Source organism: Giraffa tippelskirchi, chromosome 14 (assembly GCF_054371585.1).
Source record: "Giraffa tippelskirchi isolate mGirTip1 chromosome 14, T2T-mGirTip1v1.2.pri, whole genome shotgun sequence".
In the NCBI taxonomy this organism is placed as follows: domain Eukaryota; kingdom Metazoa; phylum Chordata; class Mammalia; order Artiodactyla; family Giraffidae; genus Giraffa; species Giraffa tippelskirchi.
In genome coordinates, this window is record NC_137288.1 from 10,358,878 (window position 1) to 10,374,701 (window position 15,824).

Below are 15,824 nucleotides of genomic sequence, written 5' to 3' on the forward strand. Positions count from 1 at the left end.
AAATGGCAAGGAGACTCTGATGTTAAGGAGCCTTTGACCTACGCTTCTTTCTAGCTATCTCATGACATCAGTCTTTAGGGTGAGGTTTTCCCCCTATATTGAGGTGGTATGAGATCAAAACCAATAGCGTTCTTCAGATGTAGCTGTCTGGTTTTCCCATGGACATTGATTGAAGAGGCTTTCTTGTTCCCATTTGGATATTCTCCCCTTCTGTGTCAGAGATGAGTTGACCATGGATGCTGGGGTTTGTTTCTGGACCCTCCACTTTATTCCATCGATCTGGATCTGTGTGTGTTGTTGTATTCCCAATAGCATACTGTCCTGCTGCTGCTGCTGCGGCTAAGTCACTTCAGTCGTGTCTGACTCTGCGTGACCCCATGGCCTGCAGCCTACCAGGCTCCTCCGTCCAGGACGTTTTCCAGGCAAGAGTACTGGAGTGGGTCGCCATTGCCTTCTCCGATACTCTCCTGAGGATCCTAGTTTGGTCGTCTAATTTCCTTTCACACAACCTTGGATGTCCGTATCGGGGCTTTTTCGTCGGATTGTATTGACAGTTTAGGCTCTTTTCTGTCTCCGTACCCCTTTTGCAATTCTTTGTTCGGTGCGAAAATGCATTGGCATGTTGGGAGGAATAGCATCGAAGCTGTGGATTGCCTTGTGGGGCTGTGACATCATTTTCCCAATAGGAATTCTTTCAAGCCCTGAGCACAGCTTCTCTTTCCAGTGATTGGTGTGGGCTTGATCTTCCTTCTTCCATCTCTCGCCGTTTTGTGAGAACAGGTCCATCCTTCCCTTCTGGGTTAGATGGACTGGTGGGTATCACTTCAGTGAATGGCATTGTCAGTGGGGGTGATAATTCCCTTCTCGTTGGAAGACTTTGCTGTGAGTATTAGAAATGCAAGTGACTTCTCTTCCCCTTCCTCCCTGTCCATCTCTCAGAGCCACCGGGAAACAGAGGCCTCATCCACGGTCACACAGGCCTGAGGGGGTGCAACTAGACTGTTGTTTCTTCAGGCCCTCAGTGCTGGACATCATCCGGGATCCTCTGTGTGTGTCTTCCTCAGTCTGGTGTCCCTTCAGACCTTTCCCTAGTTTTCACAGGCTTGTTGCGTTGGTGTTCTTTGTCTGTTTGGAGACACATCCTTGATAAGCTTTGTGTTTCCACTCATTCGTCTCGCGATGTATGACCTGTCTTTTGCTTTTGTCATGAGGTCTTTCCCACAGTAGATATCTTTGATTTTGCAAAGTCCACTGTATTCTCTGGGTTTTTTTTTTTTGTGGACTGGCTTTTAGTTTTGTGTGTGAAGACTCAAAGCACGTGTCCGGTTTCTGCTCATTGTTCTTCGAGATTTGTGACAAGTTTTCATGGAAAGTTTGTCTAGGGATAACTGGAAGTGAACTCGGTGTAAGGTGTCAAGTCTCCATCTCCATTCCTGTCATCCCCTGCAGTTTCCAATTCCCTGTTCCTGAGTGGTTTTAGAGACCTTGTGGGGAGTTTGGTTGCATTGGAGTTTGCATTTCCACCTTGATTCGATTCACACTGTTCTGCCCTCAGGGACACTGTCAAGGGGGAGTGAGGAGCAGCCTGCACTTCCAGCAGTGACCACACGGTGGGGCGAGTGCTGCTCTCCCCTCAGGGAGCCCCAGGCCACAGGCATCCCAGTGAGGAGCCAGCTCTGTGCTCAGCTGAAAGGAGTTAGTCTCTCAGGAGCCTCTGAGCCCTTGCCTTTGGATCACCCAGGGTGGGCATTTACTGGGACAGAAAAAATTGCCCTGAATTCCATGGACGGAAGAGCCTGGCTGTGTAGAGTTCGTGAGTTGCCGCGAATCAGACACAACTGAGGACACAAAAATTCTATAGATTAAAACACTTTTTGGGGGTGGGGGGTAGTGAAAGGGGGGGATGTGGGTTTTTTTCTCTTATATAATAGCCAAGGGAAATCTAGTTTAAACCTAAATTCACATAGACGGGAAAGGTATAGCTCTCCGTCACCCTATTAAAAAAAAAAAAAAAACTACTAAACTTTTCTGAAAGTTTATTTAGTAGCTTCCTTGAGCAGTTCATTGTGAAGCATTTTTTTTTTTCTGTGACATTGGCCTCATTAAAAAGCACGGTTTGCCTTTACTGGATAATTCTGTTCATTGGTTTCTTAGGGAACCTTGGTAATATTTGAGTTTCCTGGGGAGTATGGTCACATGACCTGGCCCTGGCCAATCGGTGCGTTCCACCTCCCTGGCCACTGTGATTGGCTCCGGGCTGGGGCAGTGCCCAATCGGGGCCCAGGGCCGGGCCTCCCGTTGGAAGCCAGGGGAAGACGAGCTGTCGTCCTGCTGGGGTAGGGGAAGGGGTGGGGCCGGGGGAGGTCAGGCTCCAGCAGTGGGAGGGGCGTGAGGCCCGCCTGCGGCAGTTGGTGACCTTCCTGCTCCCCTCAGGGCAGAGCCGCCGGCCTGAGAATGAGGGCGCTGCTGAGCCCAGGGCCTGGGATGGCCCGTTGCTGCTGTGGTCCCAGAGCTCCACCCGAGACCTGAGGGAAGCCGTCTGCCCGTGAGTCCTCTCCCGCTTGTCTGTCAGCTTGTTTGAACCATGCTGGGTTTTCTGCCCAGCTGGCTAAGGGGAGTCCCTGGAAATGCAAGGGTGTGGGTTTTGGCAGACTTCAGGGAAGACATGCCAGATGAGCCTGGGAGACTCCAGCTTAATCTGGATTCAGGAGATATCTCTTCGGGCCAGCTAGTAATTGTAGGATAAGCCTAATGAGTCTTCACAGGATGAAGAGAGTAACGTGCCAAGGTAGCAATCGATGTCCTCATTCGAGAGGATGAAGCTGGTGCTCAGAGAAGGGGGGAACTTGGCCACAGCAAGGAGGTGTGCACCCAGACAGAACCCCCAGATCCGGCCATTGGAGCTCAGGGAGGCCACTGGTGTGGCTTGTCCCTGTGGCAGGGGCCGAGGCACGCAGCCCACCCTGATTCCTGCGGGGGCCTGACTTGGGAAGTGCCATCTGGTAGCTTTGAGACTCACCAAACCAAATTGCACTGGAGAGAGGAGGGACACCTTCCTTCATCCACCCCCCACCCCCGCCGGATTCCCACATACCCTGACCCCTTTCTCCCGATTTCGGAGCCATTTCCAGAGTCCCGCTCATATGACCTCATTCGAAGTGCACTGTGGACGAGCTGCCATCTGCAGCTACTACCACAGCGGCCAAGGGCTTTAGCTCCCGACTACCTCCCTTCCTTTGGAACTTGGGGGCCCTCTACTCCCCACTTGCACACCACAGACCTTTGCTGAGGATTGTGGGGACCCTCACTCAGTTTGCAGTACGTTGTAGCCATCCCTGTCCTCTCTATACCTCCCTTGAAACTCAGCTTGTGAGCTCCTTTGGAGCAGCGTGGCCCACCTGGCTGGAACGGAAGAGACACAGCTGACAGTGAAACAACAGCTTAGATCTGAGACCCGGAAAGCTCTGTCAGAAGGGACCTCCCTCTTCACACCGTAGAGGCTGTAGGAGGCGCCAGGCTTTCGAACCAGTGCTGGGGCCAAAATGACTCCACAGCTGTTTTCCTTCCTGGGGAGGGTTCTGGCTCGAGTGGGAATGGCTCAAATCTCCTAAGGTTCTGCAAGCCCACTGTGTGCAGATTCACGGTACACAGAGAGGAGAAGGTGGAGTCCTGCCCTGTAGGTGGTCACAGCTCACGGATGAGCCAGGCAGGCAGGCAGGCAGGGCATGAGAACACCTGAGCTGCCTTCATGAGTGAATGGTGTGGGGGCAGAGGAAGAGAAGCCGGTCTGCTCCCTCGTGTGGTGCCCCGGGCAGGTTGTCCCCAGAGGAAACCCTTACGACGGTGAGGACTATCACTGCTGTTTCCCAAGGGGTTCCGTCGGTGCGTGTCTTCCCCGGAGCGGTCAGGCCGTCTCTCAAGTACACGGGCCATGGGCATTGCCTCTCCTTAGAACTTCCCATGTGTTCCTCTTTTTTATGGAACAGTGATTTTCTAGAGGGGTTCTGGGCCACAAGGATGTTGGGTCATTTTCTAGCCTTCTGTCATGAAGAACGCTTTCCTGGGTGTTGGGGTGGTTTGTTGTTCCAGCTCCCTTTCTTGGCTTCTTTTGGGAGCTGGTGCAACAAGACGAGCTCAGCCTCTGCCTTCTGGCTGAGATGTCACCCTTGACACAGCAATGCCTGCCTGGAGATAATGATGGCAGTTGCCAAAAGGGCTTCGTTTGGCACATGGTATCTTGAAAGGACGTACACCGTCCTTTCAGATATCAAAGGCTAGTTCAAATGACATAAAAATGAGAACTCTCCAATGGAGTCTTACAGTAGTTGGAGAGTCCAAAAAACACTCCTTCAGTCATTTCACTGAGAGTCATTGATTGGGGACACCAAGAATATAGGAAGGAATGCACAAAGAAAGGATGAAATTGTGTTCAGGATCGGGGGAAGGGATGAACAGGGCGTGCTTGCCTTGAATCCAGGCTTTGTTGGGGGGTGGGGCATAAAGATCAAACGGGTCTGAAACTACAAAGTGGTGATGGTAACACAGTATCACCAGAGTTACACAACAGTGTTCCCAAATTGCAACAATGATGAAAAAGTTTACTAATCCCAACTTAACCAACAAAAGTACAGGAAACCATACAAAAAATAAAACATCACCAGAAAGGTGGAAACAAAGCAAATGCAAAGCAGTTCAGGGGAAAGGAACTCCATGTCCCCTGGGGGCAGACCGAGTTGCCAGCGTCCACGGTGAGCAGACGGGGATGGAGGCTGCAGAGCCGACCGCTCCCCTGGACGTGGTGTTTCCGGCAAGGGCTCTGGGTGTCTGTCCAGAGCGGGGGCTCGTTCTCCCTGCAGGGGTGGGTGAGTCATCGTGGGCGTCTGGGTGTTGCGCGGGAGCCAGGGCAGGCTCTCCCTGCCGAGGCGGTGACTCCTCCTCTGCCTCGGGTTCTCCTGCCAGAGCCCGAGCAGGTAGAGGTGCACGTGGAGGTGGAGGTTCTGGCTGAGGGGGTGGGACATCAGTGCCTGGGGCTGGGGGTCTGGCAGGCATGGAGATCCGATCTGCCCGGTGTGCTGGCCAGTACCCAGCTGGCCTGGTGTCTCTGCGAGGGCAAGTCTCGGTTCTCCATCTGCCCTCGGTGGATCCCTGGGTCCTGCACCTGGAGCCAGCACCTCTGTAGGGACAGGTCTGGGAAGCGGAGCCTGGTTCCAGTTGGAGGCCAGTGCTAGAGCTGGGGGAGAAGCAAAGTTTGCCCACAGGCCAGCCTTGGCATGTGCGTCTCCCGGGACAGAAAGCTTCCAAGAGATTCCCAAAGAATACCCAGCGTCGGATGTCTTTTGGGACTGAAGTGTGCAAGATGGGGGGCGGGGGGTGTGAGGCCAGCGCTTGCTGCAGGCCCAGCAGCAGCTTTCGGGGACTCGTCCCTGTGTAGCTCAGCACCCCCTCCCCACACACTCCCGTGCACCAGCCCCAGCGTCCTCACCTCTGTGCTCTGGCGTGCTGGGCTCCAGGTCCTCCTGCTGCCTCAGAGGCCGGGGTTCTCGGGACTCTGGGTCGGAGCCGGGTGTGCTGAGCTCCGTGGCAGCCTCAGACTGGGCCGCCGGGTGTATCCTGTGTGGTGTCTCGGCAGCAGGCCTTCCCCGCCTCCGCTTCTCCCCCGGTGGGGCTGATGCCTCCGTGGGCACGCTCACCTGGAGCCTGCACTGGGCCTCACGGGCGGGGGGGTGGTGCTCCGACCCCTCCCTCCGGGAGGTGGATGGGGTGTCCCCGTCCTCGGCCTCATCACGTGGGAAGCTCTGCAACGACAGTGACCGTCAGCCAGCCATGCTAGGAGTTTTCCGAGCTGGGCCTGGGCAGTGGAGCCGCTGCTTCTGCCTGCTCGAACTTCTCTTCCCAGAAGGGTCAGAGACGTGTGTCTGCTCAGATCCCCACCCGGGAGGAAAGAGACCCACCTGAGGGTGTGAGGTCCGCCTGGGCGGCCGCCGCTGCCCGCACTCTCCCCATCCCGCCCAGCCTGCTCTCCCCTGGGGTGTGGACACAACTTGTCCGCAGGCTTCTGACCCCACATCCGCCTGGGCTTCCTTGAGGGAGACACACCCCAAGAAACCCGCATCCACACACACAGGCAAAGGACCCGCTGTTTCCGGGTGGCATGGGAGAGGCGGCCTGGTCCGTCCTGGGGCTCCCCGTGTTACCTTTCTGTTTCTCCGGGCAAAGGGCCAGAGGCCTCTCGGGGGTGTCCTGAGCCAACGTCGACAGGGTGCCCGCGCACACTGCCTGTGAGCACTCCTGAGGCCCCGGCCTCTGGGCAGGGGCAAACAGCAGAACATCCTGGCAGCCAGTGAACTGGCTGGGGGCTCCTCTCCGCTCTGGAGGCCTGGATACCCGGGCTGCGGGTTCTGTTGGGTTCTGTTGCCGGCAGGTGACATCATCTCCTGGGGTTCGTGCTGAGGTCCCTTCCCCAAAACTTCCCAAGGGAATCTCTGGGTTTCTGACTGCTCGACCACCCCCCTTAGGCCATGTGCAGGCACAGTGACACCCACACAGCCCAGCCCACAGCCCTGGGGAGGCCTGGGTTCAGCCAGGGCCTGAGCTCCGAGGACCCCACTGCTCTCAGACCAGGCTCCTTCTTCTCATAAGTGGTGTGGCCCTGGACAAGCATATGCCCCTCAGGGTTGCCCCAGTCTCTCCATCTGCAGAGTGGTGGTCATTCTCCCATCTGCTTCCTAGGTCTGTCGGCCTACGAGCAGCTCCATGCCTTTCCACCTGGGGCCGATATCACGTGGAGCTTGTGCGCTGAGACTTCAGAAAGAAAGATTCCATCCAGGGCTGACACAGCACAGAATGGGGCAGAACGAGGCCTGGATGCGCCGTGGTACCCGGGAAAAGGCACTCCCCCTCCTGACTGTTTTGAGACCCCGCATCCAAGTTGGAGGACCGAAAGGAAGACTCGAAGGTCTCCCTCTCTTATAGAAAAGAGTAGCCAACTTTCTGCTCCTCTGTTTCCATTGAGATTCTGTTCAAGTGTCCCAGCTCGGCTTCTGCGGGTGGCTGAGCTTCTAATGGCTCCCTGCGTTCTTGTCTTTTCCTCTCCAAACCTTCCGTCCTTTCCCCCCTTCTGGGGTGGAAGGGCATTGTCATTGCTTCTACCTTCGAGGCAGATTGAGGAAAAGTCTGGACCGTCGACTCCTTTCCTCTCTTTGGTTCCGTGTCTCTCTCTGGCTGTGTCCCTCTCTTTTCCTTTCTCAGTTCCGTCTGTGTCTTCCTCTTTCTCTCTCGTGTGTGGATGGATGGATGCTAGGGATGCACATGTATATGATTAGATGAGGGTTATGTTTTAGGGATAGGTTAGAGGGAGAGAAAGGCTTTAGGTCGGAGTTGGTCATGGGGGAAGGGTCAAGGGTGGTGGTGGTGTTGTTTCTTGGAATCTGAGTGCTGTGCATTCTTCGTCTCTTTCCATATGAACCCCTTCTCAGATACACCACTTGCAAGGAGTCTCTCATGTTCTGTTTCCTATCTTTTGCATTTGTGAATGCTTAGCTTCTCTGTTGTGAAGAGGTTCCATTGGATGGAAACCCATGGGTGTACTTCGTGTACCTCTTTGCCTTACTTGAAGAGACCCATTTCGACCTCCGCCCAGCAAATGGCAAGGAGACTCTGATGTTAAGGAGCCTTTGACCTACGCTTCTTTCTAGCTATCTCATGACATCAGTCTTTAGGGTGAGGTTTTCCCCCTATATTGAGGTGGTATGAGATCAAAACCAATAGCGTTCTTCAGATGTAGCTGTCTGGTTTTCCCATGGACATTGATTGAAGAGGCTTTCTTGTTCCCATTTGGATATTCTCCCCTTCTGTGTCAGAGATGAGTTGACCATGGATGCTGGGGTTTGTTTCTGGACCCTCCACTTTATTCCATCGATCTGGATCTGTGTGTGTTGTTGTATTCCCAATAGCATACTGTCCTGCTGCTGCTGCTGCGGCTAAGTCACTTCAGTCGTGTCTGACTCTGCGTGACCCCATGGCCTGCAGCCTACCAGGCTCCTCCGTCCAGGACGTTTTCCAGGCAAGAGTACTGGAGTGGGTCGCCATTGCCTTCTCCGATACTCTCCTGAGGATCCTAGTTTGGTCGTCTAATTTCCTTTCACACAACCTTGGATGTCCGTATCGGGGCTTTTTCGTCGGATTGTATTGACAGTTTAGGCTCTTTTCTGTCTCCGTACCCCTTTTGCAATTCTTTGTTCGGTGCGAAAATGCATTGGCATTTTGGGAGGAATAGCATCGAAGCTGTGGATTGCCTTGTGGGGCTGTGACATCATTTTCCCAATAGGAATTCTTTCAAGCCCTGAGCACAGCTTCTCTTTCCAGTGATTGGTGTGGGCTTGATCTTCCTTCTTCCATCTCTCGCCGTTTTGTGAGAACAGATCCATCCTTCCCTTCTGGGTTAGATGGACTGGTGGGTATCACTTCAGTGAATGGCATTGTCAGTGGGGGTGATAATTCCCTTCTCGTTGGAAGACTTTGCTGTGAGTATTAGAAATGCAAGTGACTTCTCTTCCCCTTCCTCCCTGTCCATCTCTCAGAGCCACCGGGAAACAGAGGCCTCATCCACGGTCACACAGGCCTGAGGGGGTGCAACTAGACCGTTGTTTCTTCAGGCCCTCAGTGCTGGACATCATCCGGGATCCTCTGTGTGTGTCTTCCTCAGTCTGGTGTCCCTTCAGACCTTTCCCTAGTTTTCACAGGCTTGTTGCGTTGGTGTTCTTTGTCTGTTTGGAGACACATCCTTGATAAGCTTTGTGTTTCCACTCATTCGTCTCGCGATGTATGACCTGTCTTTTGCTTTTGTCATGAGGTCTTTCCCACAGTAGATATCTTTGATTTTGCAAAGTCCACTGTATTCTCTGGGTTTTTTTTTTTTGTGGACTGGCTTTTAGTTTTGTGTGTGAAGACTCAAAGCACGTGTCCGGTTTCTGCTCATTGTTCTTCGAGATTTGTGACAAGTTTTCATGGAAAGTTTGTCTAGGGATAACTGGAAGTGAACTCGGTGTAAGGTGTCAAGTCTCCATCTCCATTCCTGTCATCCCCTGCAGTTTCCAATTCCCTGTTCCTGAGTGGTTTTAGAGACCTTGTGGGGAGTTTGGTTGCATTGGAGTTTGCATTTCCACCTTGATTCGATTCACACTGTTCTGCCCTCAGGGACACTGTCAAGGGGGAGTGAGGAGCAGCCTGCACTTCCAGCAGTGACCACACGGTGGGGCGAGTGCTGCTCTCCCCTCAGGGAGCCCCAGGCCACAGGCATCCCAGTGAGGAGCCAGCTCTGTGCTCAGCTGAAAGGAGTTAGTCTCTCAGGAGCCTCTGAGCCCTTGCCTTTGGATCACCCAGGGTGGGCATTTACTGGGACAGAAAAAATTGCCCTGAATTCCATGGACGGAAGAGCCTGGCTGTGTAGAGTTCGTGAGTTGCCGCGAATCAGACACAACTGAGGACACAAAAATTCTATAGATTAAAACACTTTTTGGGGGTGGGGGGGAGTGAAAGGGGGGGATGTGGGTTTTTTTGTCTTATATAATAGCCAAGGGAAATCTAGTTTAAACCTAAATTCACATAGAGGGGAAAGATATAGCTCTCCGTCACCCTATTAAAAAAAAAAAAAAAAACTACTAAACTTTTCTGAAAGTTTATTTAGTAGCTTCCTTGAGCAGTTCATTGTGAAGCATTTTTTTTTTTTTTTCTGTGACATTGGCCTCATTAAAAAGCACGGTTTGCCTTTACTGGATAATTCTGTTCATTGGTTTCTTAGGGAACCTTGGTAATATTTGAGTTTCCTGGGGAGTATGGTCACATGACCTGGCCCTGGCCAATCGGTGCGTTCCACCTCCCTGGCCACTGTGATTGGCTCCGGGCTGGGGCAGTGCCCAATCGGGGCCCAGGGCCGGGCCTCCCGTTGGAAGCCAGGGGAAGACGAGCTGTCGTCCTGCTGGGGTAGGGGAAGGGGTGGGGCCGGGGGAGGTCAGGCTCCAGCAGTGGGAGGGGCGTGAGGCCCGCCTGCGGCAGTTGGTGACCTTCCTGCTCCCCTCAGGGCAGAGCCGCCGGCCTGAGAATGAGGGCGCTGCTGAGCCCAGGGCCTGGGATGGCCCGTTGCTGCTGTGGTCCCAGAGCTCCACCCGAGACCTGAGGGAAGCCGTCTGCCCGTGAGTCCTCTCCCGCTTGTCTGTCAGCTTGTTTGAACCATGCTGGGTTTTCTGCCCAGCTGGCTAAGGGGAGTCCCTGGAAATGCAAGGGTGTGGGTTTCGGCAGACTTCAGGGAAGACATGCCAGATGAGCCTGGGAGACTCCAGCTTAATCTGGATTCAGGAGATATCTCTTCGGGCCAGCTAGTAATTGTAGGATAAGCCTAATGAGTCTTCACAGGATGAAGAGAGTAACGTGCCAAGGTAGCAATCGATGTCCTCATTCGAGAGGATGAAGCTGGTGCTCAGAGAAGGGGGGAACTTGGCCACAGCAAGGAGGTGTGCACCCAGACAGAACCCCCAGATCCGGCCATTGGAGCTCAGGGAGGCCACTGGTGTGGCTTGTCCCTGTGGCAGGGGCCGAGGCACGCAGCCCACCCTGATTCCTGCGGGGGCCTGACTTGGGAAGTGCCATCTGGTAGCTTTGAGACTCACCAAACCAAATTGCACTGGAGAGAGGAGGGACACCTTCCTTCATCCACCCCCCACCCCCGCCGGATTCCCACATACCCTGACCCCTTTCTCCCGATTTCGGAGCCATTTCCAGAGTCCCGCTCATATGACCTCATTCGAAGTGCACTGTGGACGAGCTGCCATCTGCAGCTACTACCACAGCGGCCAAGGGCTTTAGCTCCCGACTACCTCCCTTCCTTTGGAACTTGGGGGCCCTCTACTCCCCACTTGCACACCACAGACCTTTGCTGAGGATTGTGGGGACCCTCACTCAGTTTGCAGTACGTTGTAGCCATCCCTGTCCTCTCTATACCTCCCTTGAAACTCAGCTTGTGAGCTCCTTTGGAGCAGCGTGGCCCACCTGGCTGCAACGGAAGAGACACAGCTGACAGTGAAACAACAGCTTAGATCTGAGACCCGGAAAGCTCTGTCAGAAGGGACCTCCCTCTTCACACCGTAGAGGCTGTAGGAGGCGCCAGGCTTTCGAACCAGTGCTGGGGCCAAAATGACTCCACAGCTGTTTTCCTTCCTGGGGAGGGTTCTGGCTCGAGTGGGAATGGCTCAAGTCTCCTAAGGTTCTGCAAGCCCACTCTGTGCAGATTCACGGTACACAGAGAGGAGAAGGTGGAGTCCTGCCCTGTAGGTGGTCACAGCTCACGGATGAGCCAGGCAGGCAGGCAGGCAGGGCATGAGAACACCTGAGCTGCCTTCATGAGTGAATGGTGTGGGGGCAGAGGAAGAGAAGCCGGTCTGCTCCCTCGTGTGGTGCCCCGGGCAGGTTGTCCCCAGAGGAAACCCTTACGACGGTGAGGACTATCACTGCTGTTTCCCAAGGGGTTCCGTCGGTGCGTGTCTTCCCCGGAGCGGTCAGGCCGTCTCTCAAGTACACGGGCCATGGGCATTGCCTCTCCTTGGAACTTCCCATGTGTTTCTCTTTTTTATGGAACAGTGATTTTCTAGAGGGGTTCTGGGCCACAAGGATGTTGGGTCATTTTCTAGCCTTCTGTCATGAAGAACGCTTTCCTGGGTGTTGGGGTGGTTTGTTGTTCCAGCTCCCTTTCTTGGCTTCTTTTGGGAGCTGGTGCAACAAGACGAGCTCAGCCTCTGCCTTCTGGCTGAGATGTCACCCTTGACACAGCAATGCCTGCCTGGAGATAATGATGGCAGTTGCCAAAAGGGCTTCGTTTGGCACATGGTATCTTGAAAGGACGTACACCGTCCTTTCAGATATCAAAGGCTAGTTCAAATGACATACAAATGAGAACTCTCCAATGGAGTCTTACAGTAGTTGGAGAGTCCAAAAAACACTCCGTCAGTCATTTCACTGAGAGTCATTGATTGGGGACACCAAGAATATAGGAAGGAATGCACAAAGAAAGGATGAAATTGTGTTCAGGATCGGGGGAAGGGATGAACAGGGCGTGCTTGCCTTGAATCCAGGCTTTGTTGGGGGGGTGGGGCATAAAGATCAAACGGGTCTGAAACTACAAAGTGGTGATGGTAACACAGTATCACCAGAGTTACACAACAGTGTTCCCAAATTGCAACAATGATGAAAAAGTTTACTAATCCCAACTTAACCAACAAAAGTACAGGAAACCATACAAAAAATAAAACATCACCAGAAAGGTGGAAACAAACCAAATGCAAAGCAGTTCAGGGGAAAGGAACTCCATGTCCCCTGGGGGCAGACCGAGTTGCCAGCGTCCACGGTGAGCAGACGGGGATGGAGGCTGCAGAGCCGACCGCTCCCCTGGACGTGGTGTTTCCGGCAAGGGCTCTGGGTGTCTGTCCAGAGCGGGGGCTCGTTCTCCCTGCAGGGGTGGGTGAGTCATCGTGGGCGTCTGGGTGTTGCGCGGGAGCCAGGGCAGGCTCTCCCTGCCGAGGCGGTGACTCCTCCTCTGCCTCGGGTTCTCCTGCCAGAGCCCGAGCAGGTAGAGGTGCACGTGGAGGTGGAGGTTCTGGCTGAGGGGGTGGGACATCAGTGCCTGGGGCTGGGGGTCCTGCAGGCATGGAGATCCGATCTGCCCGGTGTGCTGGCCAGTACCCAGCTGGCCTGGTGTCTCTGCGAGGGCAAGTCTCGGTTCTCCATCTGCCCTCGGTGGATCCCTGGGTCCTGCACCTGGAGCCAGCACCTCTGTAGGGACAGGTCTGGGAAGCGGAGCCTGGTTCCAGTTGGAGGCCAGTGCTAGAGCTGGGGGAGAAGCAAAGTTTGCCCACAGGCCAGCCTTGGCATGTGCGTCTCCCGGGACAGAAAGCTTCCAAGAGATTCCCAAAGAATACCCAGCGTCGGATGTCTTTTGGGACTGAAGTGTGCAAGATGGGGGGCGGGGGGTGTGAGGCCAGCGCTTGCTGCAGGCCCAGCAGCAGCTTTCGGGGACTCGTCCCTGTGTAGCTCAGCACCCCCTCCCCACACACTCCCGTGCACCAGCCCCAGCGTCCTCACCTCTGTGCTCTGGCGTGCTGGGCTCCAGGTCCTCCTGCTGCCTCAGAGGCCGGGGTTCTCGGGACTCTGGGTCGGAGCCGGGTGTGCTGAGCTCCGTGGCAGCCTCAGACTGGGCCGCCGGGTGTATCCTGGGCGGTGTCTCGGCAGCAGGCCTTCCCCGCCTCCGCTTCTCCCCCGGTGGGGCTGATGCCTCCGTGGGCACGCTCACCTGGAGCCTGCACTGGGCCTCACGGGCGGGGGGGTGGTGCTCCGACCCCTCCCTCCGGGAGGTGGATGGGGTGTCCCCGTCCTCGGCCTCATCACGTGGGAAGCTCTGCAACGACAGTGACCGTCAGCCAGCCATGCTAGGAGTTTTCCGAGCTGGGCCTGGGCAGTGGAGCCGCTGCTTCTGCCTGCTCGAACTTCTCTTCCCAGAAGGGTCAGAGACGTGTGTCTGCTCAGATCCCCACCCGGGAGGAAAGAGTCCCACCTGAGGGTGTGAGGTCCGCCTGGGCGGCCGCCGCTGCCCGCACTCTCCCCATCCCGCCCAGCCTGCTCTCCCCTGGGGTGTGGACACAACTTGTCCGCAGGCTTCTGACCCCACATCCGCCTGGGCTTCCTTGAGGGAGACACACCCCAAGAAACCCGCATCCACACACACAGGCAAAGGACCCGGTGTTTCCGGGTGGCATGGGAGAGGCGGCCTGGTCCGTCCTGGGGCTCCCCGTGTTACCTTTCTGTTTCTCCGGGCAAAGGGCCAGAGGCCTCTCGGGGGTGTCCTGAGCCAACGTCGACAGGGTGCCCGCGCACACTGCCTGTGAGCACTCCTGAGGCCCCGGCCTCTGGGCAGGGGCAAACAGCAGAACATCCTGGCAGCCAGTGAACTGGCTGGGGGCTCCTCTCCGCTCTGGAGGCCTGGATACCCGGGCTGCGGGTTCTGTTGGGTTCTGTTGCCGGCAGGTGACATCATCTCCTGGGGTTCGTGCTGAGGTCCCTTCCCCAAAACTTCCCAAGGGAATCTCTGGGTTTCTGACTGCTCGACCACCCCCCTTAGGCCATGTGCAGGCACAGTGACACCCACACAGCCCAGCCCACAGCCCTGGGGAGGCCTGGGTTCAGCCAGGGCCTGAGCTCCGAGGACCCCACTGCTCTCAGACCAGGCTCCTTCTTCTCATAAGTGGTGTGGCCCTGGACAAGCATATGCCCCTCAGGGTTGCCCCAGTCTCTCCATCTGCAGAGTGGTGGTCATTCTCCCATCTGCTTCCTAGGTCTGTCGGCCTACGAGCAGCTCCATGCCTTTCCACCTGGGGCCGATATCACGTGGAGCTTGTGCGCTGAGACTTCAGAAAGAAAGATTCCATCCAGGGCTGACACAGCACAGAATGGGGCAGAACGAGGCCTGGATGCGCCGTGGTACCCGGGAAAAGGCACTCCCCCTCCTGACTGTTTTGAGACCCCGCATCCAAGTTGGAGGACCGAAAGGAAGACTCGAAGGTCTCCCTCTCTTATAGAAAAGAGTAGCCAACTTTCTGCTCCTCTGTTTCCATTGAGATTCTGTTCAAGTGTCCCAGCTCGGCTTCTGCGGGTGGCTGAGCTTCTAATGGCTCCCTGCGTTCTTGTCTTTTCCTCTCCAAACCTTCCGTCCTTTCCCCCCTTCTGGGGTGGAAGGGCATTGTCATTGCTTCTACCTTCGAGGCAGATTGAGGAAAAGTCTGGACCGTCGACTCCTTTCCTCTCTTTGGTTCCGTGTCTCTCTCTGGCTGTGTCCCTCTCTTTTCCTTTCTCAGTTCCGTCTGTGTCTTCCTCTTTCTCTCTCGTGTGTGGATGGATGGATGCTAGGGATGCACATGTATATGATTAGATGAGGGTTATGTTTTAGGGATAGGTTAGAGGGAGAGAAAGGCTTTAGGTCGGAGTTGGTCATGGGGGAAGGGTCAAGGGTGGTGGTGGTGTTGTTTCTTGGAATCTGAGTGCTGTGCATTCTTCGTCTCTTTCCATATGAACCCCTTCTCAGATACACCACTTGCAAGGAGTCTCTCATGTTCTGTTTCCTATCTTTTGCATTTGTGAATGCTTAGCTTCTCTGTTGTGAAGAGGTTCCATTGGATGGAAACCCATGGGTGTACTTCGTGTACCTCTTTGCCTTACTTGAAGAGACCCATTTCGACCTCCGCCCAGCAAATGGCAAGGAGACTCTGATGTTAAGGAGCCTTTGACCTACGCTTCTTTCTAGCTATCTCATGACATCAGTCTTTAGGGTGAGGTTTTCCCCCTATATTGAGGTGGTATGAGATCAAAACCAATAGCGTTCTTCAGATGTAGCTGTCTGGTTTTCCCATGGACATTGATTGAAGAGGCTTTCTTGTTCCCATTTGGATATTCTCCCCTTCTGTGTCAGAGATGAGTTGACCATGGATGCTGGGGTTTGTTTCTGGACCCTCCACTTTATTCCATCGATCTGGATCTGTGTGTGTTGTTGTATTCCCAATAGCATACTGTCCTGCTGCTGCTGCTGCGGCTAAGTCACTTCAGTCGTGTCTGACTCTGCGTGACCCCATGGCCTGCAGCCTACCAGGCTCCTCCGTCCAGGACGTTTTCCAGGCAAGAGTACTGGAGTGGGTCGCCATTGCCTTCTCCGATACTCTCCTGAGGATCCTAGTTTGGTCGTCTAATTTCCTTTCACACAACCTTGGATGTCCGTATCGGGGCTTTTTCGT

General features: G+C 54.9%; 2 protein-coding genes and 1 long non-coding RNA gene across 3 annotated transcripts in view; 1 reads left to right on the forward strand and 2 right to left on the reverse strand.

Annotated features, from left to right (window-relative positions):
* Positions 1 to 15,824, forward strand: part of LOC145534149 (uncharacterized) — a 541,812-nt gene that overhangs the window by 196,336 nt on the left and 329,652 nt on the right. The window contains exons 27-28 of the long non-coding RNA XR_014074275.1: positions 2,434 to 2,545; positions 10,079 to 10,190. This is a non-coding gene — a long non-coding RNA (uncharacterized LOC145534149). The remainder of the gene's footprint in view (positions 1 to 2,433; positions 2,546 to 10,078; positions 10,191 to 15,824) is intronic.
* On the reverse strand, positions 3,480 to 6,371 carry LOC145534133 (uncharacterized). Its single transcript, XM_081561506.1, has 3 exons — positions 6,195 to 6,371; positions 5,483 to 5,795; positions 3,480 to 5,230 (listed from the first exon to the last, which is right to left on the reverse strand). The coding sequence occupies exons 1-3, from the start codon at positions 6,327 to 6,329 to the stop codon at positions 4,602 to 4,604; spliced, it is 1,077 nt and encodes a 358-aa protein (XP_081417632.1). The 5' UTR covers positions 6,330 to 6,371; the 3' UTR covers positions 3,480 to 4,601.
* On the reverse strand, positions 12,224 to 14,016 carry LOC145534070 (uncharacterized). The gene is made up of 3 exons (XM_081561439.1): positions 13,841 to 14,016; positions 13,129 to 13,441; positions 12,224 to 12,876 (listed from the first exon to the last, which is right to left on the reverse strand). The coding sequence occupies exons 1-3, from the start codon at positions 13,973 to 13,975 to the stop codon at positions 12,248 to 12,250; spliced, it is 1,077 nt and encodes a 358-aa protein (XP_081417565.1). The 5' UTR covers positions 13,976 to 14,016; the 3' UTR covers positions 12,224 to 12,247.

What these genes read in the sequence shown, in the direction of transcription:
- LOC145534133 (XM_081561506.1), bottom strand. Translation starts at nt 6,329, where the DNA reads ATGTTCTGCTGTTTGCCCCTGCCCAGAGGCCGGGGCCTCAGGAGTGCT. An exon ending in TTGCCCGGAGAAACAGAAAG is followed by an intron (nt 5,796 to 6,194) that starts GTAACACGGGGA and finishes CTGTCGTTGCAG; the next exon opens with AGCTTCCCACGTGATGAGGC. An exon ending in CAGCACGCCAGAGCACAGAG is followed by an intron (nt 5,231 to 5,482) that starts GTGAGGACGCTG and finishes CTTCTCCCCCAG; the next exon opens with CTCTAGCACTGGCCTCCAAC.
- LOC145534070 (XM_081561439.1), bottom strand. Translation starts at nt 13,975, where the DNA reads ATGTTCTGCTGTTTGCCCCTGCCCAGAGGCCGGGGCCTCAGGAGTGCT. An exon ending in TTGCCCGGAGAAACAGAAAG is followed by an intron (nt 13,442 to 13,840) that starts GTAACACGGGGA and finishes CTGTCGTTGCAG; the next exon opens with AGCTTCCCACGTGATGAGGC. An exon ending in CAGCACGCCAGAGCACAGAG is followed by an intron (nt 12,877 to 13,128) that starts GTGAGGACGCTG and finishes CTTCTCCCCCAG; the next exon opens with CTCTAGCACTGGCCTCCAAC.